This window comes from Telmatherina bonti (assembly GCF_933228915.1).
Source record: "Telmatherina bonti genome assembly, chromosome: 14".
In the NCBI taxonomy this organism is placed as follows: domain Eukaryota; kingdom Metazoa; phylum Chordata; class Actinopteri; order Atheriniformes; family Telmatherinidae; genus Telmatherina; species Telmatherina bonti.
In genome coordinates, this window is record NC_136612.1 from 21,828,774 (window position 1) to 21,856,516 (window position 27,743).

A 27,743-nucleotide genomic window follows, 5' to 3' on the forward strand; every position below is an offset into this window, starting at 1 on the left:
AACTCCCGCTTGAGATGCCACTTCTTGGTAATTAAAGCCACCAAGCTGTTGGGGATGCTCCGTATAGTGAATCCCAGGCGTGCCAGGAGTAGGAGGATGTCAGTGGGAAACCTGATATCATATTTTATCTGTATACCCCATGCTGTCTCATGTACGCATTTCAGTCTTTTTTTTTTTACTGTTTTCTCTTATGTACTGTGTCAACCCTTTAGTCTTACTCTGTTTTAGTGCACTCGTCTTTTACTCGCTTTTTTTTTCACCCTCTTTTTGTCCTCGCCTACCATGTCTTCTCCTTTTCCCACTGTTGCTGTAAGCATAGAAGCCCTGCAGTCTCATTAGGCAGTCACAGATCCCTCCTGCCATGGCCAAGCCTTCTGGATCATTAGTCAGCCATGTCTGCGATGCCCAGCATGACTAAAATAGATCAGCCCAAACACCCAAACCTTTAATCGTCTCTAAATGTCTAAATTGTCATCAAGCCCGCACAGGCATCACCACAAACGTAGTGCTAACAAATGGTTGATAAGTCATCAATCATTGACAATCATTGACATAATGCATGATGATGTAATATTGGTTACCACATATTTTTTCTTATGGTTATATCTGGTCTGTATTATGCATTGCGACTCGTTAGTCATAGTCTTAATGCCAGGACAGGTATCACCTCCTGTGTGTCATTTAAAGGGTTAACTGGTCAGTCAAGACCCTTAATATTATTGTTGATTGAAAAAGTTATTTCCTTTGAAAAATTTTCTTTTAACATGAGAGGAAAGGAAGGTGATAGTGACGTTATGATATAAAGTAGATTTTAGTATCTTTTATTTTTATTTTTGCTTGATGTTTAGGCAGAAAAAATGCAGTGCTAAGAATCTGGTGATTATTTATTACATGATCAATAAAAACATCAGAAAATAGTGAGAAAAAAACATTTTTAGGAGATCCTGCAGGTTTTTAGTCTAGCAAGTAATAAAGGTTCACACTGATTCAGTAAAATGTGTGAGAAACAAGTTTTTACCTTGAGTTTGGGCTCCCATAATTATGGAGTGAAGTTAATTATTAAATTAAAGAAATTATTCAATGAATATATTTTGGTGAATGATGATTAACTACCACTCAGTAGTATTATAAGAGGTTTAACAGGCTAAAAGTTCTTCTAAAACATTTATTTATTCATTTCCTTATTGATGTTTTTGCTGTTGAATAATAGGTTAAAAGAATTCTTGTTACATTTGTAATATTTCATGAAAATAAAATGTGATGAAAGCACAAAAATGTAATGTGATTCAGGTCTCATTGCTTAACTTCACTGCTCATTTCCCCGGCATCAAAAAGAAAAAAAAAGATAAAAACAGTCAGTATCATTTTAAAGCCAACGGCTATATTATCATGATTATGAATTTTATACTCAGCCCAACCGGATAACAAACATCAGTAATTTAAAGATTCGATTAAACTTTTAGAGAATATCCAATACTTATCCCTGATATAGATTTGTCTGAAATAAAATGTCTAGCTTAGTTTCTCCTATTCATGTATTGGATAAACTTTAGATTTGTTTCCCTCATGCATTACAGAAGTAATACCTTCTCTTTTGCAAATCTGTTCTATAAAGCATCTTTTTTTCAGTGGCATCGTAGTTTTAAAAGAACAGACTGAACATTTTGTTATGCAATTGGTCATCCAAGGAAATTAGTTAATGATATACAGCATGTGCACTTACTTTAAGCTGCAAGTCCTCAGCAAGTTGCACCACATACGCTGCATGCACCTTTATCCTTTAAAGCCCATCTAAATGACATACCTTGATCATCATTCTAAAAACATCCTCATTGGGAGGTCTTCTCATACATTAGCATTTGGATGCTCAGTTTTTTTCAGCTTTCATTTTGTTTCTGCACATTCTGCACATTAACAGATGTGGCATGTCACATGCACCGTAACAGATGCAGTCATTGCAATTAAAGCTTTAATATTTCCACAGTGAACCAATATATGTTTATCCAGATGCAGTGATCTGCAGGTCAGAGGCTCATATTATCAAAGGCGCACACGTTTCATTTCATCAGTGATATGCCCCTCTGTCCAATCATGAGAGTAGTACATATGGATAAGCCAGCTGAGGATGTTCCCATATCACTAACACCTCATGGATTAGCAGCCCACTGACAGGCCAGCTGTTGAACCTTTGCCCTCATCTTAATGTTTCATAACTCTCAAATGATATGAAATCTGTCAGTCAACAAGAAATTTGTAAACCGAATGTGCCAAAATTTGGAGGAAAGTTGCACATTCAGCACTTGTACAGAGCAAAGACAAAGAGGCAGTGAGCAGCTGTGTTGCTTATGCAATTTCAGGGATGTAAATAGGCCTAGACACGCCTTCGTATCCACACAATCTAGTGGTGCAGGGGTAATCTGACCATTTTTTTTTCCCGTCTTTTTTTTTGGACGCTTATCAGAAACATTAGGGGCTAAAGTGGTTTCTGTGCCAGCTACAGAGCAACTGGCATAATCCACACCCGCACATGTCAGTGCGTGCAAGATAGTCACCAGCACAGAAACAGCCTGAATGTCAGAGGGTTTAGGACATATGATGCCAGAGTACAAACAGACATGTGCAGAGGAACAGAAAACTGATTTCATCAAGTGAAATTCCCTTTACTTTGGGTGTTGTAGGATTTGTCTTAATAGGAGAAACACTTACAAAACAATTAAACATTTGGGTTGACACACTAATTTATACAGAGATAAAATTACTAATAACCAGCCCAAATATGTATTAAGTAATTTTTTTGGTTCTTTAACTACTGGGATAATTCATAAAATATTATCAGGCCATCCCACACTTTCTGCATCACTAAGGATATTTCATATCACCCTGCTACGAAAGACTTAATCATCCATCTTACATATGCTGTCCATATGCAGTCCCTCGTGCACTTTCCTGGGTTTGTTTGTTGACGTCACACAGCCTGTTAGAGCTTGTGTAAAGCTGCACTCCTCTCACTCATCAACATAGAAGATGTCGGATTTATCAAAGAGATGACGATTAACTAAGTCCCAGGGGCACTGAACGTAATTTGAGGGTTGCGTTGAGTATTAGGAGCTTAGTGATTTTTTTTTTCAGGACTGTGGGCCCAACTGCTTTGTTCATTTTAGCACTGCCAGCTGTGGCTTTAATATTCACAGCTGCTATACTCAAACTGCAGTAGCACACGCACTTTTGGATAAACTGACCAATAATTTATGCAGTCTTTTTTTCAACCCAGAGCAGTGCTAGCTTAAATTAGCTTCCCTGCGTTTAGCAGAATTGCTAGCTTGCAATTAGCTTCCCTGCACTTAGCGACCAATCTTCACCGTCTTCGATCACTTTTATGATGCCTGTTAGCTGTCAGCTTCACACAAGAGCATATAAAGTGTGTTTCTAAGTTTCAGTCATTTTATATTATGTGCTGGACAAACATAAATGCAGTTAAAAAGGAACAAAAGAAACTCGAAAGGCATTCCTAAGCGTGTTTGTGATGTAGAAACATGGCTGTCAGGTGAGAATACCTGTACTGTTTAGCAGCATACGATAACAAAACAGAACTGTACATGTTTACACTGTATTTCTATACAAGAGTTCACATAAATTATCAGTTGTAAAACTGTCATCCATTTTACCTACATTCAAAATTGAAAACAAATGCAGTTTAGGACATGAGGTGCAGGGCACTGATAGTGTTTTGTTTCTTTATTTTATTTTTTTTTTTCTAGTCTCAATAAAGATAATTTGCATGGTGTAATCAGACATTTTAATTTTTTACCTTGCTTCTCTTGACAAATAACTTCAGCAATCTTCTGCTCTGTTAAAAAAATGTGGCCACAAAAAAAAAGAAAAAAAGTAGTTTCAGTTCAATGCATGCTTAGCAAAATTTATAGTAGCTGTTTCATTTAATTTACTGACCAGTAGTTGCAACATTTTAAAAATGCAAGTGAACAATTTCAAGTACATTTCCCGACTAAAATTAACCAAAGCAAGACATATTGCAATATAAAGTATCTCACTAGAAAACAAAAATATTTACCCATCTGTGAGCACCTTAATGTAGTATCCTGAGTGGATTCTACACTCAGGAAAGATTCATCACCTAATGGTGTGTTTGATGTGACTCTGAGGTCGCAAGTTGGAACTGGGAAAGTCGTCATAACTGAGTTGAGAACATTCACTTTGATAAAGTCAGAAAACTCATAAAACCAACATTAGCAACAGTTCCTAATTTTTGAGATACGTCAAATGCTTTGTTTAGTATTTTGGATATGCACACATTTTGTAAACTTAATCTCTGTGTAGAAGTTACAAAGCACTACCTTTAACTCTAATTTATGTACAATTTAACAAGTACATTTACACATGGTTTCACTCACCATTTAATGGGCAGCCACCTTTAGTAGGAAAACTTGGGGTATGTGGGCTTGCTTCAACTTTCCTTGTGGATTTTTGACTTCAGGGAGCGTTCACAGAGTATTTCCGACTGGGAACACGAAAAATCCAAAAAGAAATTCTAAATCAAAATTCAGTAGGCTATGCATTTTTGTCATTAATTTTCTAATACCTAATATGACATTAAATGCATTACAATAAAGTCCAGTTTGTACTAAAAGCCCCAAAAGTTTATTCACCACATACTGTATATTTTGCTAGTTGGCATTGATGTCTTGCTGTTAGATTAGTTATTTTAAGATGAAGTGTTTGAGTACCTGTGAAACCATTTGATTATTAGGGTAACAGATGTAATGTAGTTCTTGTGTTTGTTTTATTGCATAAAGAACTGTGTGTAACTAAATTTAATGTTCATATGTATACACTTGATTCTGCTCTAGTTTTAAAGTTAGATATCCCTGTTATCACTGTTTAGATTGTCCATCACTTAAAAATAGTTTTCACCTGAGATGGTCACCTGGGGCCTGTCCTCCTCGGTTTGTGTGATGACATTGCAGTGATTAACGTGCCGATATATGAACAACTAATTGTCCACTTTAGTCGAAACGGGGTAAAATGGAAACTGCTGAGGAACGTTTAGTGATAGATGACCTAAAAAGTTTGCTTGCTTTTCTTTTCTCATAAACTTTTATGACAGTGTGGTAAACTTTTAGTAATAGTTGGATTCTGTTCATGTAAAACTAAAACTCTCTAAGTCTTATACTACGTTGCGTTTAAATATTCACTGTTTGTAAGAGTGTTTCATGGATATTCTTAGCCAGCTGTTCCTCATTATTTTCAGCCTTAACTGTAAAGGTCCTCTTTTTTCCCCCTTTTCAGCAGAGCATGATGTTTTTATTTTATTTTTTTTTTGTTGTTTGTGTAGTTACTCCCTGACAGGGATGTTTTCCTAATTGGACATATTGGTGGCCTCTTTTTCAAGAGAGAAACAGTAGGAGTAGCACTGATTTTCATTAAGTTTTCTGGGACATACACTCATCTTTATTATAGTCTTATAATTTGGCTTGGTTTAGTATTTTTTCCATTTGAACTAATTGGCTTGTCACACTTGGTCACTCACCAGTTTAACTACAGTCTAATGTAACAACCATTTATGTAACTCCAGCAGATGTGGCTGGAGCGCTAAAACCCGTTGCTGGCTGCTTTTATCTGCCATTGCAGATTTATGAAACTACAGACAGGAAATGGTTCCACCTTGCAAGTAAAAGGAGACATTCTGCATAAGGCTGGGCGATATGACGATATATATCATTTGGACAATAGAAAATGTCGATCATTTCATATGAGGTTCTATTGTTTAGGCCACGAAAAGGTGCTTTACTGCAGTATTTTATGTTGAAGATGCGCTTTACAGCTTGCATGCTGCAATATATAAACAAACATGGAGAAAGACGGTAGCAGACGCATTTCAGAACAGAGTAATTCACTGAAAGATGACCAGCCAACCAAAACTGATGAGCTTGTTCATTAAAGAGGGGAAATTTCTGTCGCATGGATGCGGTTTGGATATAATAAGACCGATGTGGAACCAACAACAGACTAGCTCACAGTCCCAACAACGGACTCCGATACAACTAACTTATTTTATCACCTGCGCAAGAATCAGGATAAAGAATATAGAATAAAGAAGAGAGTCAACAAGCAAAAGCTACAACAGCAGCGTCACATGGTGGTGAAAGCGCTCATAAGAAACTCCAGACGCAAACGCTGCAACAGGCTTTTATCCGTGAAACGTCATACAACCATAGTTACCGCATATGGAAGGAGATAACTGCTGCCATTGCCAAGCACATCTAACAAGTAACTGATGACTGACACAAAATTACACAAAAATGTTTTCTATCATTATCAGAATGTAAAATGAGCTATATCAGGATATGAGATTCTGGTCATATCGCCCAGCCCTAATTATGAATATTAACAAGTTATCTTGGATCAAATGTTAAACGGTGAGTGTTCACATGTGAAAGCAATGCTTCTGATCTGGTCATGAATTTGGAAGCAAACAAACCAAGGTGCAAAGTATTAACCGACTGCTAAGTACACTTGGTAGGACCATCAATAGCCTAACGTTAGAGTAGGATACATGTTAGTGTAGATTTTCATGATTCATGATTTGAATCTCAATTTTGATCTTCAGTCTACAGTTTCCATGCTCTTTAATCATGCCTATGTGGGCTCTTTCCTAATATTCTGACTTCCTCCCACGTTCCAGTAACATGCGTGTCAGATTCACTGGTGAGTCCAATTTGGTTGCTGGTTTGATGGCTGTGTTCAACTGATACATTTCTTCACCAAAACCTAGATGTGTATTTGTCTTTTGTGCAAAATTCTTGCCCTTTGATTTCCGAAAGTGAAGGTACAAACTTTTCAGTATGTATGTGTGTGTACTGAAGCTCTAGTTGTCTGTGTTTGCATACTATATGCAGCCATAAGTGCCGGCCAAGTACAGGCACAGTAGATTCCTGTTACACTAAGAGCCACTTTCCACTACCCTTGAAAGAGTCAGCCATACTTATCACTCTTGTAGTCATCTGGTTTAATTAAAACTGAACAGAGATAGAGCTGTCGTTACCTGGGTCTGGTAATGGAGCTCCCCCAGTCCGGTGGTGAGGCAAACAGGAAGTGCTAATACTCTCACAGGTTACGACCCCTGCTGTGCTTTTGTGTGAACACACCAACAAAGGCCAACACACAATGATACACATGCATATAAAAGCAGGCTTCATATCTTAGTCAGTTTAATTAAATGCTGTGTTTGATGATGAAAGCTGGGTTGTGATGAAAGGGTGTGTTCAGAGGTGCAGTCTGAATGCATCTGAACACTGGATCTCCTCTAGTGTTAATTAGAGCGCAATAGGGAAGGATTAAGGGTCCAACACCTGTGACTCAGTTTTATTTTAGCTCTGTGTGTAACTTAGAACCTTCAAAGCGATGCAAGTTTTGAGACACTTATACTTTTTTCAAAAGCAGTTTTTTGTTGTTTATTTACCTATTTGCTTCAATGGTGTTTGACTTAAAGTCCATGTTTGCTTTCATTCGCTCATATATGCTCAGGTCTAGACAACAAAAAGCCCAATAATAATAATTTTTGTTTAATGCTGCAGAGCTGTTCTCGACTTATCATTAATGACAGAAAGGTTTGGTAGAGGGTGGTGTCAGCATTACACTGTTTTGTGTGTGGTATGTCTAGAAGATGGTTGTTATAACAAAGAAAGTGAGGGAGCAGTCCGACAGGGTGGATGGGATGATTTGTACTTTAAAAGGAGCTGCAGAAACAGATTTAACTTTGCATCTATAATAAGGCCTGTACAGGGATTGTTTGGGAATAGCAGTTAAGTGGGATATTTTTAGATAATTGACTTGTGAGGTGTGTTTGAAGTGCTAATATTAGGGGTCCAATTCGCCTGATGCCTGTCAGAGTTTCACTCTGCTGCCCACTTTCAACTCAAGGTAGCTGTCAGTTCACTTGCTATTGCAGTTCCACACACTCAAGTAATATGATTACAGGGTGAGACCTGCTTACAGCAAAACTGGTATTTACAGACAGGACTTGGTTATCATTTAATCTATTTGTATAGTTGCTTATTTGATTTTTATTTTAATGAAAGCTGCAATTCAAAAGCTGACCCATAATGTTGTGACATTGCCATGCTGTAGTTCTGTCAACATGTAAACTGCTCATTAACATAGAATGAAAACAAAGTAAATCACTGTTGCTTTGCTGGTGCTGCTCAGCACACTGAGGTCTTGTTAACCAGCCAGGTTTGCACCTGCTCAGCAGCTGTCAAGACATCGTCCTGCGCGATGAGAGTTTGTGTTGACTCACGAGAGGGCGATGATTATGGATGTCACACCATGTGTGAAAAGTTGCTCGGAGCATTAGCAAAGGTGACAAGATTTCTTAACCAGACATTTATTCTTAACATCTACACCTCAGCAGTCTACAACCAGGAAACAGCGCTTAAACTCCAATTAAAGCGCAAACAACGATCTTTAAATCAAACATTTCACTTTACTACCCAAAACGTCGCTATTTAAGTTGTTATTTAAGTGAAATATTTCATGTGATATATGTAAATATATTGGGCTGCATGCTTACTTGAATAAATGGTGCGACTACTTTCAAAACTGTCTGCTATATCTCCCTATAATAATAAAGTTTTTTTTTGCAATAATTGCATGACAGTCAAGTCATTGCATAACCATTTCATTGCCTGAAATACCAAAAAAAAAAAATCTTTGGTAGATAAACACCCCCTCCATCATCAAAAATCACTGTTTCCTTGGAGATTGCTGACATAGCTCTAACTAATGAGCTCATTCTTGCCTTTCCTCTGTGGGTTGGCATAAAAGCATGCGTGTTTGCATGTGATGACATAATTTGGTTGTATGGTATGTTGGTGTTGTATTTGATGTACTAATGCTTTTTGATGTTTAATTCACTAACAAAACTTGAAAGGCATGCAGTCAGAGGCTGCACACAGCAAATGACAGACAACATTCACATTTACAGCAAAGAGGACACACAGGCCGTGGGCAGAAACATGCACAAACACACACAATCACTTTGTATAACATCATTGAACTTAAAAACAGCTGAGGATTTAAAAAGAAAAGAGGCGATCTGTACATGAAACAATCCCCTGGTTTGCATTGCCTGTCATAATTGCATGCTATATATCTACAAGCAGGAATGGTATGAAGGCAATGGACCAATAAAATCAGACAAGGCTGCAGATGGGGAGAGATGGAAAGAGAACCTGCTAATTAAATCAGTCATTGTCATTACAGGTGGCTTTTATAAGCATCATGTTACAAAGCAGATGAACCTAAAGGCAGAAAACTCAGTCACAGACGTCACTGTACGTCTTATCTGATGTTTGAAATGCCGGCCGGGAGATAAAAGAGGGGATTTCATTATGACAAGCAGCTTGTTGGGGTGTTTTTAAATCAGCTGTCTCCAGGTTTCATCTAACTTTGGCTTATTTAGCCCCTTTTATTTCTTACATTCTTACATTCATTATGCCTCCTGTAGTTTTCTGTTATTATATATATATATATATATATATATATATATATATGTATATATATATATATTAGAGAGAGAGAGAATATTTTACTCAGCACAGCTAATAAAGTAAATGTTTAGTCTGTCATTCATCAAATTTTTTTATATATATATATATGCTGAGTAAAATATTCTCTCTCTCTCTCTAATATATATATATACATATATATATTTATATATATATATATATATATATATATATATATATATATAAATTTGATGAATGACAGACTAAACATTTACTTTATTAGCTGTGCTGAGTAAAATATTCTCTCTCTCTCTCTCTCTCTCTATATATATATATATATATATTAGAGAGAGAGAGAATATTTTACTCAGCACAGCTAATAAAGTAAATGTTTAGTCTGTCATTCATCAAATTTTATATCTATTTATCAGCAACAATATGTCGATTATATTTTACAACTGTTGTAAAATAAAGTCATTATTACTTGTATGTTGCTAAAAGACCTATACTTTCACCAAGCCAGCGGTGATGTTGAAGGCTCCTCCATGACAGACTTTCGACCAATTAGACAGCTTCAATTTGAAGGTATGGGCCAATCATAAGCAGGACTGAAAAGAAAACAAATAATGGTCGGCTATGGCTGAAATAAAGAAAAAGCCTTTTTTTTTTTTTGCATAATGACGTCATATACAAGCTTTTGTCAAGAAAGTAGCATAAATAAATATAAATACCTGGAAGAAAACGTGCAGTCATGTTTTTTGTGTGTTTGTTTCAGTTTAAATATTTTTTTCTTCTGAAAGCCAAGACTTCACATAATTATATACGGAGAAGAAAAAGCTTAGTCACTGTTAAACTGTGATCTTTCTGAAAAGTGATGTTAATAATAATAATAATAATAATAATAATAATAATAATGTTGGTGATTTTTTTTTTTGGTTGGCCTTTATGGTGCAGTACGTGTTGATATATTCATTTTATATATTTTTAGCCAAAGTCTGACAAATAAGCCTGACCTGAAAAAAAAGTCTGGATGTTGACTGTTGATAAAACAGTTGAGGTGCTATCTTACAAAACATAAAGACTAAAAATAGATAAATAAAATGGCTTGGGGTTTTAACCGTTGAAGTATAACTCTTTAGCAATATTTTTGCATCAGCAAAACAGTACACATGAAATGATGCCAGAATAATTGGTGGGGGAAGCTTTCAGTTGACCCTCTTGCTCCATATCGTGAACATGAGCTTATTCAGTGATTACCATGGTGCTGACAAAGTGTCAATTCTTCATCAGGCGATTTGATATCACTTAGATGGCTCCCACTGTCCACCCACTCACACAGACAGACACGCACTGCTTAGACTTATCTCTGACATCCTTCCCCTGTTCTGTCCATGTGTCTGGTTGTCTCCATCGATGTCTTCTTGTTTTTCTTTGTTAAATCCAGACAAGATGCAGTTAAACTTTTCTTATTACTTTTTTTTTTTTTGCATCTCTTTCAGTTTATACTCAACAAGTTTCCTTCCTTTTGCTATAAGAGACAGATACACTCTTCATCCAGACACTGTCTTTTTGAAACACTCCTGAGCACAACATGCAGTGTGTGCCCTTCACCATTGTGGGTCAGATTGGTGCCTCTTCAACTGAGGCTGAGGGCAAAGTGTGTCTGGGGGAGCCTGACAAAACTACCCATTTTAGGTCCTCGATACCAGTGAAGAATAACTGATGACAGTCCTCGTGGTCCTCTCATGCAGCCCAGCAGCTGACCTTCAGGCTGAAGGTCATCATGTCTGATTCTGTAATGATGGTGTTCATCCTGACGCTGTTCCTTTACTTCCAACCACAGCTATAAAAGCTGTTGCTGTCGGTACGAGGCTACAGATATGTTCACGGTGTGATTTTCCTCCTTCTCCCGCATAGTTTTCTTTTCCTCCACTGACTCTCGCTCTGTCATAGTGTTTGCTCTTTATCACCATAGCAACTGTACAGTTGTTGACTTTGTTCCCCCAAGCGCCGTTTACCAACGCACATGCACACACAATCCCAGTATGATTCTGATCACTCGATTTAACTGTATTATCAGGTTAGTTTCTTTTTGTCTCAGATATTTATGGGGACAATTTAGCTATTATCTATTATTTGTTTGTGCATAAATTCTTCCACTGATTGTTTAGGAGCACAACAGATACAACATCCCAGTTGGATGCTTGCACATTTAAATCATTTAAATTTTTTATGTTTGTTCGCTGTATTTGTTTTTTGCAAAAGGTTTTTCCAGTCATAAATCCAGCTGCTTATTGATGTCAGACCTGACTCGATAATGTAACAGGCTCAGTGATGCTTCATTGATATCTTTACACAGATGAGGCTAATCTGTTTACACTTAGGTAGCAAACACCTGGATCATACATGTTAAATCAGACCAAACAAATGTTATATATCTGGAAGGGAGCTGCTTTAAACTACCTTCAACTTTACCATTATAGTGTTGTGCTGCTTGTGTCAATGCCGCTGATTGTGCTGTTTCAGTTCATGCACACTGGATCTGCTTTAGTAGAGTTTAATACAGGTTACAGGTTATAACGTCTGCTCAAAATGATGAAAATGATCAAACTTTCCAAGATAATAAGGAAAAATATTATAAACACACCAGTCTTTTAAACATTTTCACTGCTAGCTCTCCATTTTTCTGTCATGGTGGAATGTTATTATTGTTTTGTTGTGGAAAAAAGTCTGTCAATGGTGAGGAGTCTGGTTCTGAAGTGAAAAAGATTACAAAGTTTATTGAACAGAAAATAAAGTACAGAATAATACAAATTGCAATTTGGAGAGACAGTCCAGAGGTCCGACGGGGCAGAAGTCTGGAATGCTCTACACTGCAAAAAAACCCAACTTGTATTGGTTGGCCTGAAACAGTCATTTAAGTCGGTAAAACTTGAAAATATGTATTAATGGCATTTAAAGCAATAATGTTAGTAATCACAACAAAACAAGCAAGTTGTTTGCCCCAAAACAATTAGGTGAGTCGTTAAAAATGAAAACTTTAAGTTGGAGTTCAATACAAGAGACAACAGTTCTGCTAACTTTAATTTCTTTGTTGTAAAATGCAGGAAAACCAACTTTTTGAGTTTGCAATTTTCACTTGAAGTCTCACTTGCCCCGAATTTAGAGTTGAGCAAACTCAAAAGCAAAAAAAATATTTAGTTTAGCTGTCCAACTTAAAATTTTATCGAAGTTTGTTGCCTTGAAATTTTAAGTTCACCCAACTTTTTCTTTTTCACAGTGTACCTGAGTCCCGGGCTGAACCATCCTTTTACCCTCACAAAAGGGTGTCAGTTGTCTGCCCTTAATCTATGTTATTCTAAACAAGAAATGTCTGTTTTAGCTGTAACCCTCTTCAAGGAAGAGAGTGTTCTAACTAATCAGATCCCAGATGTCTAAATGCAGACATGTCAGATCTCTACATATTGCCATGTCTGTAAAGGGGAATAAGCAGACACTGTGTAACTAAACTTAAGTTCTTAAGTTCATCATGACCTTTTCAGAAAGCCCACAAAGCCATAATCAGAAATGAATATACGCTAGGACTATGAAATATATGAAAATCTAAGTGAGAACCTAAAATTTCCACGACAGTTTGACGCCTGTTTTGTTTGTATTGCTTGTACAAGCCAGGGATGTCTAATTTTAGTCCTCGAATCCTGCAAGTTTTATACGTTTCCAAGCTTCAACACACCTGATTAAAATAACAGATCATCTACAGGTGTGTATCAAGCTTTACAACCTGTTGAGGAGATCCATCTTATTTGAATGAAGTGTAATGGAACAAGGAAAGGGGATTTTGAGGACGGGAATTGGACATCCCTTGTAGAGGCGATACACAGCCCTGTCCGCGGTTTCCTAAAGTGCACAGAATCACAAAGCAACATGCCAACAGAGGCTTTCTAAGCCTATGTTCCTGGAACTAAATCACTCCAGAAACTGGTTGATTAAATGTTCATCATGGACCTTGTAGGCAGGTTTTCTCATGACCAGTGGCCTTTGAAAGACTTTTTCTTTTGATCAAGTGCATTTCTCCTGTGCCACCTTTGCCGTCCACCAGCAGCATAATGGGAGATTATCTAGTTTAGGTCCTCGGCTGTTTCTCTGTTTTGCCATCCTGGCTGTTCATACAGTTTCTTCCATTTTCCCTGTTAGAAAAAAATATCTAAGGAGAGAAGGTGTTGATAGCTGTGCACATAGGAGCACCACTTTGGGTTTATGTGTGATAAATTGCATGGGATTGTAAATGTGAAATAATGTGAAAAAAGATTTATTAACCCCAGAGAGAAATTATAAGCAAAAAGCTTATTTCTATTATTGCTAATATATCGATAACATACCAAAAATGCTACAACAGATGTGTAAAATTAAGTTTAAAGAGATGTCTGTTCACTAAGAGGTCTTTCACATCAGCCCTTTCATTACAATAATTTTCACTAATTAGATATTGCTTTATAATGATATATTGCAACCTCTAGTGATGATGTGTCTGCCAATGCCTCACTATAATTAGCATGACTGATGTTTGACTCACTGTTATCGGCTTTTCCCCCTTCTTCTGCATGATGTGGCTCTTGTTACGCTCTGGGAACTCATCATCTCGCCTCACTGCAACCAACTTCACTCCTGGTTTTGAATCAGCAGCCCTGTCTTTCTGTGTTGGGGGTTTGTCTACTAGCATCTTTACCAGTTAACCATGTTGTCCAGTCTGTGAATAACTAAAAGGCTGTTTGAAATTATGACTTTACAAGCAAGTGAAATAGTTTAGGCTGTTTTTATGTTTTTTGCATTTTGCTGACCTTTGTTTAAGAAAATATTTTCATTACTTTAATTCTGTGATATACATGCTTTACACTGATCTTGAAAGGTTGTGCGTTGTGTAGTCATGTTTAACAAGTGTACAATGAAAACTCACTGGAGATAAATCATGAATGATGTAATTGAGCACACGTTTGTTCATGCATCTAACAAAACTGACAAGACTGAAAAAAATGAGGGTTTCTCTCAGTTTTTTTTTCAGCTTCAAAGCATTTCTCTCATGGATGGATGATTAAACACTTTTATGAGGGCTTCAAGGAGCCTGAAAGCCACTGCATGAAAAAATATTCTGAACAGTTGTTGCAGAATCACAGAACTGGTTTTAACTAGCTGCATAACTTATCATAAACTTTAATTTACTGGGGATAAGGAAGTATTTTCATGATGGTGTAACCTAGATAAAGACTATTTTATATAATATGAGGCCAAATTGGTCATTGATTGTATCATTCCTGAAATATCTACAACAATCACAACTTCAACAATCATGTTAAGTAATATAAATATGTTCTCAATGTAAAACACAAAGACATGGAGGTGGTTGTTTGCTTCTTTTCACTTTTACTTTGGCTTGCATCTAAAAAATTCTAGATGAATAAAATTGAATTCAGTTTAACTTTATGTGATAAATTAAACAAAATTTAATTGATGGACAGTGGGAAACGGCAGGAGGAGGGAGCAGCCTGATTAGAGGTAGGCTGAGGTGGGCGATTGGCATCAGACACTGTCTCTTAGCCATTATATTCAGTGAAAGAGAATGTAACCTGGACTCTTTTCATCTCAAATGTCTTTACTCTAATGGAAACTTGCTGACACCTGTTTTAAAGAATATGCTGACAACTTTGAAATGTTAATGTCATTTACAGATAAATGTCAGATAAGGTCTCCTGGAGTCTTTACAAATACATAATAGTCCTAAGCTCTCTGTTTTAGGGCTTATTATTTGTCAGATATGGCTTAGAGCCTGCGATGGACTGGTGATCTGTCCAAGGTGTACCCCGCCTCTCGCTCAAAGACTGCTGAGATAGGCTCCAGCTTCCCAACGACCCTTTTTATCTGACTAAGCGGTTAGGATAACTTGATAGCTGTGTATCCTTTCTTTACTACATACCAGATATATTTGGTAAATATACTATATACCAAACAAGCAACAAGACAGGCAGAATTTTATCATTGTAATGTAAATAAGTGAAAAGTAAAACGCTTTCACTCGATTCTTCTGAAGCCGTGCAGAAGCAGTGAACTATTACTAATACTTAAAGAATTTCATGTTAATGGTTTAGTTTGTAATCGTGCAATAGAAAACTATTATAAGATAAAAAGGTTATGCGTTTCGCAGACTGACAACAGCTTAGCCCATTTGTCTTTTGATCAGAGATCTCTGTCCCTACTTAATTAATAGAAATAATGTGCATCTGCCCCTTTTCTAGATGCCTTAACAAACACGGAGCTCTAAGACGGCATTAGGTGTGAAGTAAATGCATGCAAGCATGGAAACTGTCACACATGCAGAAGCCCAGAGCATCGAGCAGATTATGTTCGCACATCCTGCATTTTTCCGCAACACTGAGTCAAAAACTGCAGGATTATTCTGATCACTTAATTTCACCCATCATTCCCAAAAGGTACAGCAGAACAAGCAATGAGATGACAGCAAGTTTAAAGGAGAAAATAAAACAAAGCTTGTCCTGAAATGTCCACGTCTCACTGTTCAGAGAAAGAAACAGAGTCAAAGAACCCAAACACGCGAAGAGAGGAGAAAGTAGCAGAAGCAGAGATGCTGTCTCTACAGTTCCTCCGTGGCTCCCTGTTGACTGCAGGGCACTAAGCAAGTCTCTTTTAAGATAAATCCAATGTTCTCACAATTGAATGACTGTTTTAGAGAAGACTCAAGAGAGAAAACTGTCAGGACACAAATGGCCTGACCACAACAGCGGAGCTTTTTTCTGTCCTTCAAAAGTGATTTAATATATAAATGACTGAAGAAATGCTTCAAAGGAAGAGGTAAAAATAGGCAAGCCTACTAAAACAAGAACATGCTAATTAGACTTTTCTGGGACCCTCATGACCCCGACTCATTCCCTTCGCCATTCACAGCACAGAAACTGAGCAACTCCCCTCACTTTCACACACAGACTTTCCCCCCTCATCGCTCTCTCCCACTCTATGACATGTTGTTTGCTTTATTTTGTGTGTTTGTGGGAAAAGGGCACTCCTCAGCGACATGGGCCTTCTTACTCAGTCAGTGGCCTGTATAATTACACATGCAGCCATTCTGACACAGTTCAGCTTGATGGAGGTGATGCTGATGGGGGTTTATCCAACCTCATTTGCAAGGCTTTAATTACAGCCATGTTTGCTTTATGCTGATTGTTGAAATGAGCTGACCTCGGCCATCACAGCGCCTACTGAAAGATGCACCAATCAAATCAAAACAAACAAAACTTGGCTGTGGTGGCAATGAGCTGATTTCACTGCAGAATCCCCAACCTGATGTTCGTATGTGTCAGTGAATGCATGTTTTTGTGACATCAGCTTCACCTTATTTTATAATATGAATCAAACATGATTCAATGGGGAGTTTTGTTGGCTTAAAAATAAAAATTTCAGGCAAAAAAGTTATGGAATAGTCACTCAAGAATTGAGGAAAAAACCTTTGTGTTTGTACCAGAATCGTATGTTTTCTTCTTTAGACTGGATTCCTTGTTGTAAACACTTATAATGTTGTATCTGGGACATCAGAAACCTTCCTTTGACACCTTGTTGCTTTTCTGTCTCAGGTCATGTCCTTCTCTTGGTTAATGTAGACTGATATGTGCCTGTCGCTGCAACTGTTTACCCCCTAACTGTATCCAACCAATTACAGCTGGTTAATAGATTAATAAAGGAACATTTTGCCACCTGTTTACCAGCATGGCAATGACAGTGCAAACAACAGATTTAAAAATCTGGCAAGTTGGTACTGGTAGGCTTAGTCAGCTTTGTGTGAACTTGTTTGGATGCAAATGGAGTTTATTCATAAGAGCTTTTGCTTTTGCTTGTTTAAGAGAAAAAAAAACAGCTTAATACAACCCTCACGAGAATCTTCTTTCTAGTCAATATTTACCGCGTAGTTCTAGCAAGCTGCTTGTTTTGTCTGTTCTGTGTTTCATCTTGCATAAAATATGTTGGTTAATTTCTTACTTTTTTTTTTTTTTCCAAAGGACCCCAGAAGCAAGCACAAGTTCAAGATTCATACGTACGGCAGCCCTACCTTCTGCGACCACTGTGGATCGCTTCTGTACGGGCTCATCCACCAGGGGATGAAATGTGACAGTGAGTATTACTCTGCGTGTGTAAGTGTGCGCGTGGCTGCATGGGTGCACCTGTGTTGAATATGCTGGGCTGGTTTCTTTGAGCCAGTCCTAATGAGAACAGTTGGGAATAAGCTTGTGCTTTACTACACTCAGCCACATCTGCAGCCCAGGCAGAATTCACTGTCCTGTCCCACTGAGCTCTCTCTATGTTCTCATTCTTTCCACCCACACTCCTTTTTCAGCTTTTCCTTATTTTAGGAGGTGTATGACCCTCATTCTGTTCTGTAGTTTTCCTTTTTTGTCACCTTTTCTCTCTGTTGTCCTCTAACTTTTGCTCTCAACCTTACATTTTCTCCTTTGCACCACTCTCTCGCTTTCTTTCGCCACACTATCTCCTTCTCTCCTCCTCGTACTCTGCACATCCATCTGCGGGTCTCTGGTGGTGGCCTCATCACAGATGGTAATGGGAACACACCAGAACAAATTGATGGAGGGAGACCATCGCTATTACGAGCTACTTGCCCGTCTCCCGTCTCCCCTTGTCTCCTCACAGCATGTCAGCATGACAAGCTGCCAAGAGGAGAAGCCAAAGGAAGAGAGATTGTTGGGTGGAGGACAGAAGTTGAGTGAAAAGAAAAGGTAGGAGAGGTTAGAGAGGGGTGTCTTCCTAATGCCACGAAATGCAAAAGGACATTTTCCTTCAAGGACACTTCTTTTATCTAATCTCTGTCTTCCTGCTAAAGAGAACCCTGAAGAGAAAAGCTCTACTTACACCCATGTCGTGTTGCTTCACGTGCGCAACTGGTTACTTCTTTTTTTTTCCTTTTTTTTTTATCTATTACTGAGCATATTTCCGACAGTCCAACTCCCTGCTCGTCCAAGGTACTGTGATGTCATCTGTTTACAGTGAATAAAGCATTGCAAGTCAAGTGTGGGGATTTAACAGCAGCAACTTCTCTGATCTGAAAGGCACAAGGGAAACAGCCGAAGCAATAGGGGTGAAGAATGAAAAAAAGAAGCTTGTGAATGATTATATCAGAATAAAGATTTAAGAAAAATTTACTTTTTTTTTTTTTTAACATTAATTTAATTTTCTTTTTTTATTTCTTCATTGATTTTTTTCTTCTTCTTTTATATATTTATTTATTATATTATTTTTTGTGACACTCCTACCCTCCAGTTGTCATTCATGGAGGGAGAAACCATTAACCGGTTTCTGGATATTGTTTGGCTTCAGCTTACGTTTTAAAAGATTTAAAGGATCAGATGTTAAAATCTTGGTGTCACCATCACAGCGCTGTAGAGTCCCTGCCATTGTAAGGTAAAGCTGTGTTAGTGGGCCGCTTGACAGGGGAGGTAATGGTTGGAAATATTTATTCAGAATTTGTTGGGGATTTATCATGTAGCCAACCAAATGTATTTAATTGCAAATGATTCTCATGTAGAAAGTTCCGGAAAACTTGGATTAAAGTTTGCTTTGCGTTTTGAAAGATCAGACTTTCTATGAATCGGTTTTCATTTGTTTTGTTGTACTTGTTTTGCCGGAGAAATTCAGCCGAGCTCCTCGCCTCATTTTGTTCTACTTCTTTTCTCATCACATCAAACCCCTCCAACTATTTTTGTACTTTTTCCTCAGAGACAGAATTATCCTTGCAGTGCGTTGCAAACTGCATGAACCTTATTAAACCCACAGCAACATGGAAATAACCACATTATCCTGTTCTCTGTGTACGTATGACTCAACTTCAACTTTATATGCAGGAAAGAATTTTAATGTTTCCATGGGAAGCTGTGAGATTACACGTACAAGTCAAATAACACTAACAGAAAGTCCTGCTCAGATAAACTCCACACTCTGTTTGTCTCTGCATTTTGTCTCTTTTCAGCCTGCGACATGAACGTGCACAAGCAGTGTGTGGTCAATGTGCCGAGCCTGTGCGGGATGGACCACACAGAGCGACGGGGTCGCCTCTTTCTCAAGATCGATGTCAGCGGGGATAGGCTACACGTCACAGGTTGGTTTTAATCTATATCTGTGCATAACACACCTGCAAATAGCCATTTGGTCTCAGAGTGACGTTAGCAAGCGGCTCCCAGATGTGCTCGTGTGCATGCTGACAGAAATCTCAGGTTTATTCGTCTTTATAACTTCGGTTGGTTGTAAATGACTCAGACTTGTATTAATAAACTGTTCATCGAATTTGTTTTGTTTCCATGCTGTGGAGCTGCCACTGTTGGCTGACATGTTGTGATTGTGGTCACCAGCTCAGGGGCAGAGGATGGTCCAAAGGTTTTTATTACCCCACTGCAAAGATGCCGAAACACTTTGTAAAATGTAAATAAAATCAGAATGCAATCATTTGTAAAGCTCATAAAGGAGTATTTTATAATGGAGCGAAACACTTTTCTTGCACCTTCAGCATATTTCATTACCAAGTTTCCATAGCAGCCCAGATGGGGCAAAACAAACACTTGCCTTACCAGGAACATGCTGCTAAATTGAGAGTATTCATTTGATTGCATCTTTTAACTGAATATTTTATTCATCTAATTTGACTTCAGTCAGTCAAAACAGAAAGCTGAAGAAGAACCAACACTCGAGCGATGAGATAGCTCATATATAATGCTTCCTTGTCAGCATTAAAATGAAGTCAGAAAGGTCTTTATAGTCTGCACATTGGAAATGTGTGTGTGTGTGTGTGTGTGCCTGTGAGTGTGCTTTCAGCACCTCTAAATTATCCTGTCAGTCAAAAGCAACACCTGGAGTGGAGAACTCTCCAGCGTTAAAGCCCCTTTGGCAGGCAGAGAAATGACTGCTGCGTCACGTCCACAACTTCTCCACAACGCACTCAGACATTTACACACAATAGCATGGCGGGGCGATGGCCGTCAGGGAATTTTAGTGCTGAGACCAATTTGTTGTTGCTAGCTCAATAAGGATCAGAGAGAAATAACTTTCAGCTACAACAGGAGAGTGACGGGTGTGATTGACTTGGACATATATTGCTTTCATAAAAAAATGTCTTTGTTGTTAGAAAAGGGAATAAAATAGTGCTGTTCAGCTTATTGCTGTTTTTTTTTGTTTTTTTTTATTTGCTGTGCTGTACACAACATCCATCTCTTGTCGGTATACTGCTGAACACGCTTTGATCATCTGCAGCACACTGATGGTTACATGTGCCCTTTTGTCTCTGTGTTTGTGTCTGCTGGTAAATTTTGACTGCTAACGGGGACGATGACTGCGGTGGTCTTGTTGACATGGTTACCTGAGTCAGATTTGGCAAATCAGACACTGAGCTGTCTCAGATTCATGCTGTTGCCATGCTAAATTGATGTCCTTTCTCTGTCTCCCCCATTGTTGTCCTTGATTTTCATGCTTACACAACGCCCACCCTCGTTCCCATGATGTGAGTGTTGAAGCCACATTATACTGGGATCGCTTTAAGGAGTTTACCATTATGCTCTGCATGTTCAATTTTCCACATTTGACAAAACATCAAATTGATATAACTTCAGATCATGAAGAACCACAAGTTCATCATTCCTCTTAGCACTCATGGACTCTTGCATGCGTGAAAAGCTGCCCAGTTTACTATATACAGCAACATTTACAATCAACATTTGCTGGTTATTTTTGGCTACATTGAATAAAATTGATGAGTGTTTTAGAATCAGCTGAGTTAATACAGTCCACTCATAACAGCAAGTATGAATCCAGTATCGTCATTCATAAACACTGGTGGCATCTGAAAATACCAGTTGGTGTTGGAGAATAAGGCGCTCACAAACACCAACTGTTGTTTAAAATAGCATTTTAAAACAAGACTGATGATATTTAACAACCAGTGTAGAGAAATGTGAGTCACACCTGTTGTTTTTGTTTAGATAAACTGTCTCCTTGCATGGTGGTCATTTACATAAAGACAGGCCACACTGGAATGTTGGAAAAGATACTTAAAAGTGTTGCAATGACTCGTGTGGCTCTGGTGGAAAGCCAAACCAGCTCTTACCTGAACCCAACTTACACTGGTTCTTGTACCGGCCTTGAATCAGCACTGGAACCACTTTGGTTAAAAAGTGGTAAAAGGTTTAATCTCAACAACTGTAGGTCAGAAATAAAAATATATAACTTACTACAAAACTGTACCTAAGCTGAATTTTTATATAACTCCCATTTTTAAATGGCATGAAGACGTGATTATTATTGGCTGATCAGGAAGAAACTGAAGCATATGGATCATGACAAGAAGTATTTAAGGTCTGTATTTAAGGTTTCTCTCAAAGTGAACAGACCTGGGAGTTTTGAAGTGGCAGTCAAATTGAGAGTTGATTTGAATTGCATAGAAAAAGTGATCCATTGTATTTATTTATTAATTTATTCATTGTTTCTTTAGATTCATTGATTCATGTCCTGACTTATCAGGACATGAATCCGTTCCACACATGGAGGCTATTTCCATTTTTATGTACAGTCGATAGTTCAGATTTAAACCCTTTAATTCTGTGTTTTGTTGAGCTTAATTTAAAACCTACCATAGTGTATTTTACACCGTATTTTACAGAGATGCTGAAGTTTTAGCTTTCAAAATATGAAGTCCTTTCAAACTACAAAAAGAAATTGAGTTTGTTCATAACTTAGTTTATGAGATTCTCATTTTTACAAACAGTAACAAACACTTCAATTAAATACACAATGAGGACAATTAACAAAAAGACAGCCTCTAAATCAAAGTAATTGATTCACTGTCAGTTAATTTGCCATTTGCAATATTAAAAACACATTGGTAAGCTGTAGTAAGAATACATTAGACAAACATACAACACACATAAAGACATCCTAAAATAGAGTAGAAAATAAAATAAATAAATAATAACGCAATAACGATAACTAAAACAGTGATGAGGTGCATGTCTGAGGCATTTTCAGAGTGCATTGTTTAAAGCCACAACTGCTTGTGGAAAGAAACTCTACAGATATCCAATCAAGTCTTAGATTACCCGATACGTGTGAGTATTCATAACTTCGTATAAGACCACATTTACCCATAAAGTAAAATAACAAAATAAAAAAAACCTTGAGTGCAAGCTGCTCACATTGAATGTGTAATATGTCAGTGTAATGCCATTGGATTTATATGTGAAAAGAATTATTGTTCTAACTTATGTGGTTGCAATTCTGCGGACATTCCAATACTGATACGCAAACGGAGCAGTGTCGCTCTTGTCAGTCTTGAAGTAAAGACTCAAAGGCTAGACCGGGCGTGGGCAACTATAACCTCGAGTGCTGCAGCCTGCAAGTGTTAGGAGTTTTCCTGCTGCTGGTGACTAATGACGAACAGGTGAAGTGAATCAGAAAATTAAACCAGGTGAACTGATGAACAGGAAGCAACGCATGGGATATAGACAGGAAAAACTATCGAATAAAACAGGAAACAAGAACAAAAGACACACAAAAAGTCCAAACCCTGACAGGGAAGATTAGAAAAGATAAATAATGATAATAATAAAGATAAAACAGGAAGATTTAATCAACCTTGTGTGACAAAAAACCGCAAGTTATGAAGAGAGGAAAGCAGCTTGCAAAGATGGAGGAAGAAGCAGAAGAAACGGGGAACTGGGGAAATAATCTGACAATCACAGAGGCTGGAATTTGGCAAAGACCAGCAGTAAGACCCAAATTTAAAGAAAAGAACAATACTAAGGATAGTCAAACTAATCACGATTAGTTTGTCTGTTTGGGGTTCATTTGTTTGTTTTTAAGAAGGAACATTCAGTTCAGGAACAACATCACAACTGATTTTGCCCAATCTTGGGAAGAGTAACGCCTCTGCCAGTGCTGCCAGTGAGGAAGTAAACCACTTTTTAACAGGAGTCAATGAACACAAACATCATTGACCCTGCTTTAAAAAAACGTGACTGCCGATGCAACAGAGAAGAAACGTCAAATTCAGTTAAGTTCTACTTTATTTTTATAGCTCTTCTTCACAACAACATCATCTCAGGACACTTTACAGACACATCAGTTTGAGCCAGTTCATAATAAATAGCTTCGTTAAAAGGAAAGCAGTTGATTGCATCGAATCAGGACTTTGATCCTTTCTCCAATCCGGAGGCGACACATCCGCGTTTCTCCCAGACAAAAAAAGGTCGACTCTCTAATTAATGTGCCGTGTTGTGTCCACATCCAAGGTGGAAGGGTTTCATAAATAAATGAATGCAGTTAATTAAATTATCATAATTCATGTGAGATAAAAGTGGATGAGCAAAGGTGGTGAAACTGGTGGAATGATGCTTGAGGAGGGATTGCTAGTTTACTGTCAGAGCGAGGAAGTGTTTTCATCCCCCGCTGAACTGCTCTCAGCATTGATTGCTATTTCCTCAGCAAGTTTTGCTGTGTTTTCTTTTTTATTTATTTGTTTTTCTTGCCGTCTAGTCGCAGCGTTCTGAACAGTGAGGCTTCAGCTTGTTCTCCAGCAGCCCTCTGGCTCCTACAGACAAGTGGCATCCCTTTGTGGTTCACCTCACCGACATGAAGTTTATTAAAGCTTTCCGGCTAAGAAAACACATCTCCTAAGACTCGCTCTGTAACCCCCTCCCCTTCTCTTTTTTTTTTTCTCATCTCTCTCTATCTTTCCTCTCCATCCTCGGCTCCTGCATTGACTTTTCATGCTATCTGGTCCTACCAGTTCCTTTGAGACCCCGGCTTGCCTCATCTCTCTCATCACCTGCTTTCCCTTGATACCTACTGAGCGTCTGTCTGTTCGCTCATAATCTGTTTTCGCCCTCCATTTTCTTCCTCAATAGGACATCTGTCCTTTTTCAGTTGAGAGACTGGTCCTTTCTCTTCTGGCTCCAACGATTCTCGCCTTCTTGCCCACACTGTTTATTTTATTCAGCTTTGTTCTTTCTTCTATTTCTTTTTTTTCATATTTTTCCCTCCACAGATCAACTCGTCTTCTATTCCCAATCACCGTATTTCCTCATAAAAAGGGACATTCAAAAACCTGTGGGTAGGCGCAGACGCTACTTCTGGAGTTTTAATGATAGGCAAGCTGTCCCTCCATGAGCTGCCTCCACACACACACACAGCCCTTTTGAGTACGGCAGTTTACACAGCGGTTTACTCGGGGTGAGATATCCCGCTGCTGACGTGCTCGCCTCAGGTTTGAAGCAAGGCTGCACTGAAATACATTTTGTCCTGCAGTGACACAACGCATTGAACCGTACCCCCCTTTCATCAAATGAGGGACTAAAATATGATGTCAAGCCCTTTATTTTCCTTTGTGTTTGTATGGAAATGTAGACTGTGTAAGATCTAATTTTTGTTCACATCCATGTTTCATTCAAGCACAATCTTCTCCATCTGTTTTACTTACACACCACTGAAACACAAGGAAGAGACACACACTTGTAGTCTTATACATTATACAGCATGTTTTCCTTCTGAAAGTGCAAAAGGCTTAGAGATGCATACTAGCCAGTGTGTGTCTGTTGCCAGAGACTTTGAGCTAACGCAGCATGGTCAGAGAGAACATTAACCCAAAAATTACACACGTCAAATGGTACTCAGGCTTTTGCACCGTGGGGAAATCTATGATGCATGTAGCAGTTATGAGTCAGACTTTTTTGTTTTGTTTTTCTTTTTTGTATATCCTAGAAGGTCATGTTATAAGTACCGTGGTTTGTACGGACCGCCGTACAACAGCTGTAGTAAGTTTGGTAACCTTGTTACCATACCGTGCTCACCAAGAAGGACACAGAAGAAAGCTGCAGTCAGAGCCCCTACTGCCACGGAGTGCAGGCCCTAGGGTACATCAGGCCCTCCAGGCACATCCTTCTCCCCTGAGCATGTGTGAGTAGGGTATGTTTTGTGTTGTGTCAGGTTTTCTTTAGTAGTGACTGAGGAGCAAGCAGTCCCAGGATGCAGCAGAAACAGCTACTAAGGCCCCCGTCCACCACAGTCTGCACAACGGGCATTATCCCCAAAGCCGCCATGTGTTTGAGTGTAAGAAGAAGCAGGGGAGGGAGAGGTGTGGCTAGTGGCACGACTGGAGAGAAGAGAACTTCCCCATGGAAGGCAATTCGCCATTATGGCAACAGTAGGCACATAGATTCTCTGGGATCCCCCCCTGGGGCAGGAGGACCCAAGCTCTGCCAGAAAGCTACAGTGCACTCTGAACAGCAGCACGCTGTTGGACGGCTGGGTCACACAAGCCAGCCTGAAGCTTTTTTTTTTTTTTTTTTTTTTTTTAGAGAAAAGTTTTAATCTCAACCTTAAAGCAGAGGTGGTGTCTTCTTACCGAACCCGATTAAGCCTTTTCAGTGAATAAGAAGCCATCTTATACTGGAGATGGCTAAAAAATGAAGGCTGAAAACAATAAATATCTGCTTGAAACCTGTTTTTCTATCCTCCATTTAGTGGCATAATTGTAATGAAAACCCTAAACCCTTAAAAGTTTTGATTTTTTCCTTGAACGTCCTCGCTGCTCCTCCTCAAAATAACAGAAACAACAAAGTAAAAGCCTTGTTCCTCCTCTCCCTCTGCTATCTGCGTGATGTCTGCTTTTGGATCCCTGACTGCACAGAAGGGATCTATCCAACTCCCATTTGGCCATCCAGCTTTCCCTCCCGGATTACCAGAAATTCATTGGCTGCACGTGGCATTGTTATGCAACAGTACACTTGAATTTCAAAGCCCTTTTTGGGAGATTATACTATTGGTTCTCCGCAGCCCTGCGATCACCTGCCCTGGCATCTAAATCGTATGACATTCATATAGCGCAAAGAATAGTTAACAGAGGATTTGCTGCACTTTTGGGCTGACAAGTTGAGAGTGGCTGCTAAAGAGAAATGCTCTATAAGCATGAAATGCATCATCAAAACTTTTATTTTATGTGCTGCTGGCGCCACTGATCTACTGCACAGGCACATATGAAAAAAACATCAGTGTTTTCCATCCACGTCTAGTCTGTTTTACCCTTAAAGAGGGAATAGAGCGAAAACATGAACACAAACACTTTAATTTTATCAGCAGCTACCTCATAAGGAGCGAGGAGAAGGGAGGACACAGACAGCAAGCAGCTCTTGTTGTATCTAAGCAACAACCGACAGCAGAGATGGTCCTTGATGATGATGTTTCATTGTGTGTGTGTGTGTGTGTGTGAGAGAGAGAGAGGGAGAGAGTGTGTGAATCCAATAAATGTAGTATCCATACTTATGACTTTGTGTGTTTTATCTGTGTGTGCTTTCCTCATTAGTGTATTAGCCAGCTTGTTGGAGTTTCTTTAGCTTTGTTTGGTGCCAGCGTTGCCATGGAAGTGATTGATGCCTCTGATCGCGACCACAAACAGCAGAGGGGAGGCTTTAGATTGGAATGTGGGATGCTGAGATTATCTTTCTACACGTTGTACTTCATTATATATGTGTGTGTGAGTCTTTCTCTAATAGTGTCAACATGTTTGTGTGTGTGCATGTGTGTGACCTTAAGGTTGCGGGAAAGGGAGAGATGAAGACACAGGGAGGTTGATGACTGTGGCTGAGAATTAGTTCTGAACAAAGAGTGAACTATGAGGTTAAAACGACACAGTCATAAAGACGGAAAAGCTTCTGAAGGAGACTGGGAGACCTACACTGCCCTCTGCTGCATCAAACTGGAACTTTTTTTTTTATCATCACCTTCATTTATGGAAGGACAACTTTCATCTTTACTATTCGCATTTGTTTGGTTTATCCCAGACGCCAGGGAAGAGTCGTTGTTCCCTGTCAGTAGACTTTATAACTACTTGTGCATGAACAAAGCCTGGACGGTTCTGAATACTAAAGTCCACATCTAAGAGTCTAACTGTCTCCCACTAAAGATGCTGCTACTCAATGTCCTGAAACATCTTGTTTTTAAGTTCAGATTTATCACCTCTATGGGTTCATCATGAAGTTGTAAATATTTTGCAGATGTAAATGAATGTTTTCAGTGTTTATTTTTGTAAATAAAGTTTTGTCACCTTGCAAAAGGAGATGTTTGTGGATATGTAGGAAAGGATTTGCATGGTTGTAAAAGTCATTCATATTT

At 38.6% G+C, this 27,743-nt stretch overlaps 1 protein-coding gene across 2 annotated transcripts in view; it reads left to right on the top strand.

The window, feature by feature from the left end:
- Nucleotides 1-27,743, top strand: part of prkcab (protein kinase C, alpha, b) — a gene marked incomplete at both ends in the record, with an annotated part of 102,910 nt that overhangs the window by 56,187 nt on the left and 18,980 nt on the right. For both annotated transcript variants that reach the window (XM_079252950.1, XM_079252951.1), the window contains 2 exons: nucleotides 17,585-17,696; nucleotides 19,564-19,692. In XM_079252950.1, coding sequence (XP_079109076.1) covers nucleotides 17,585-17,696; nucleotides 19,564-19,692 — 241 coding nt within the window. The remainder of the gene's footprint in view (nucleotides 1-17,584; nucleotides 17,697-19,563; nucleotides 19,693-27,743) is intronic.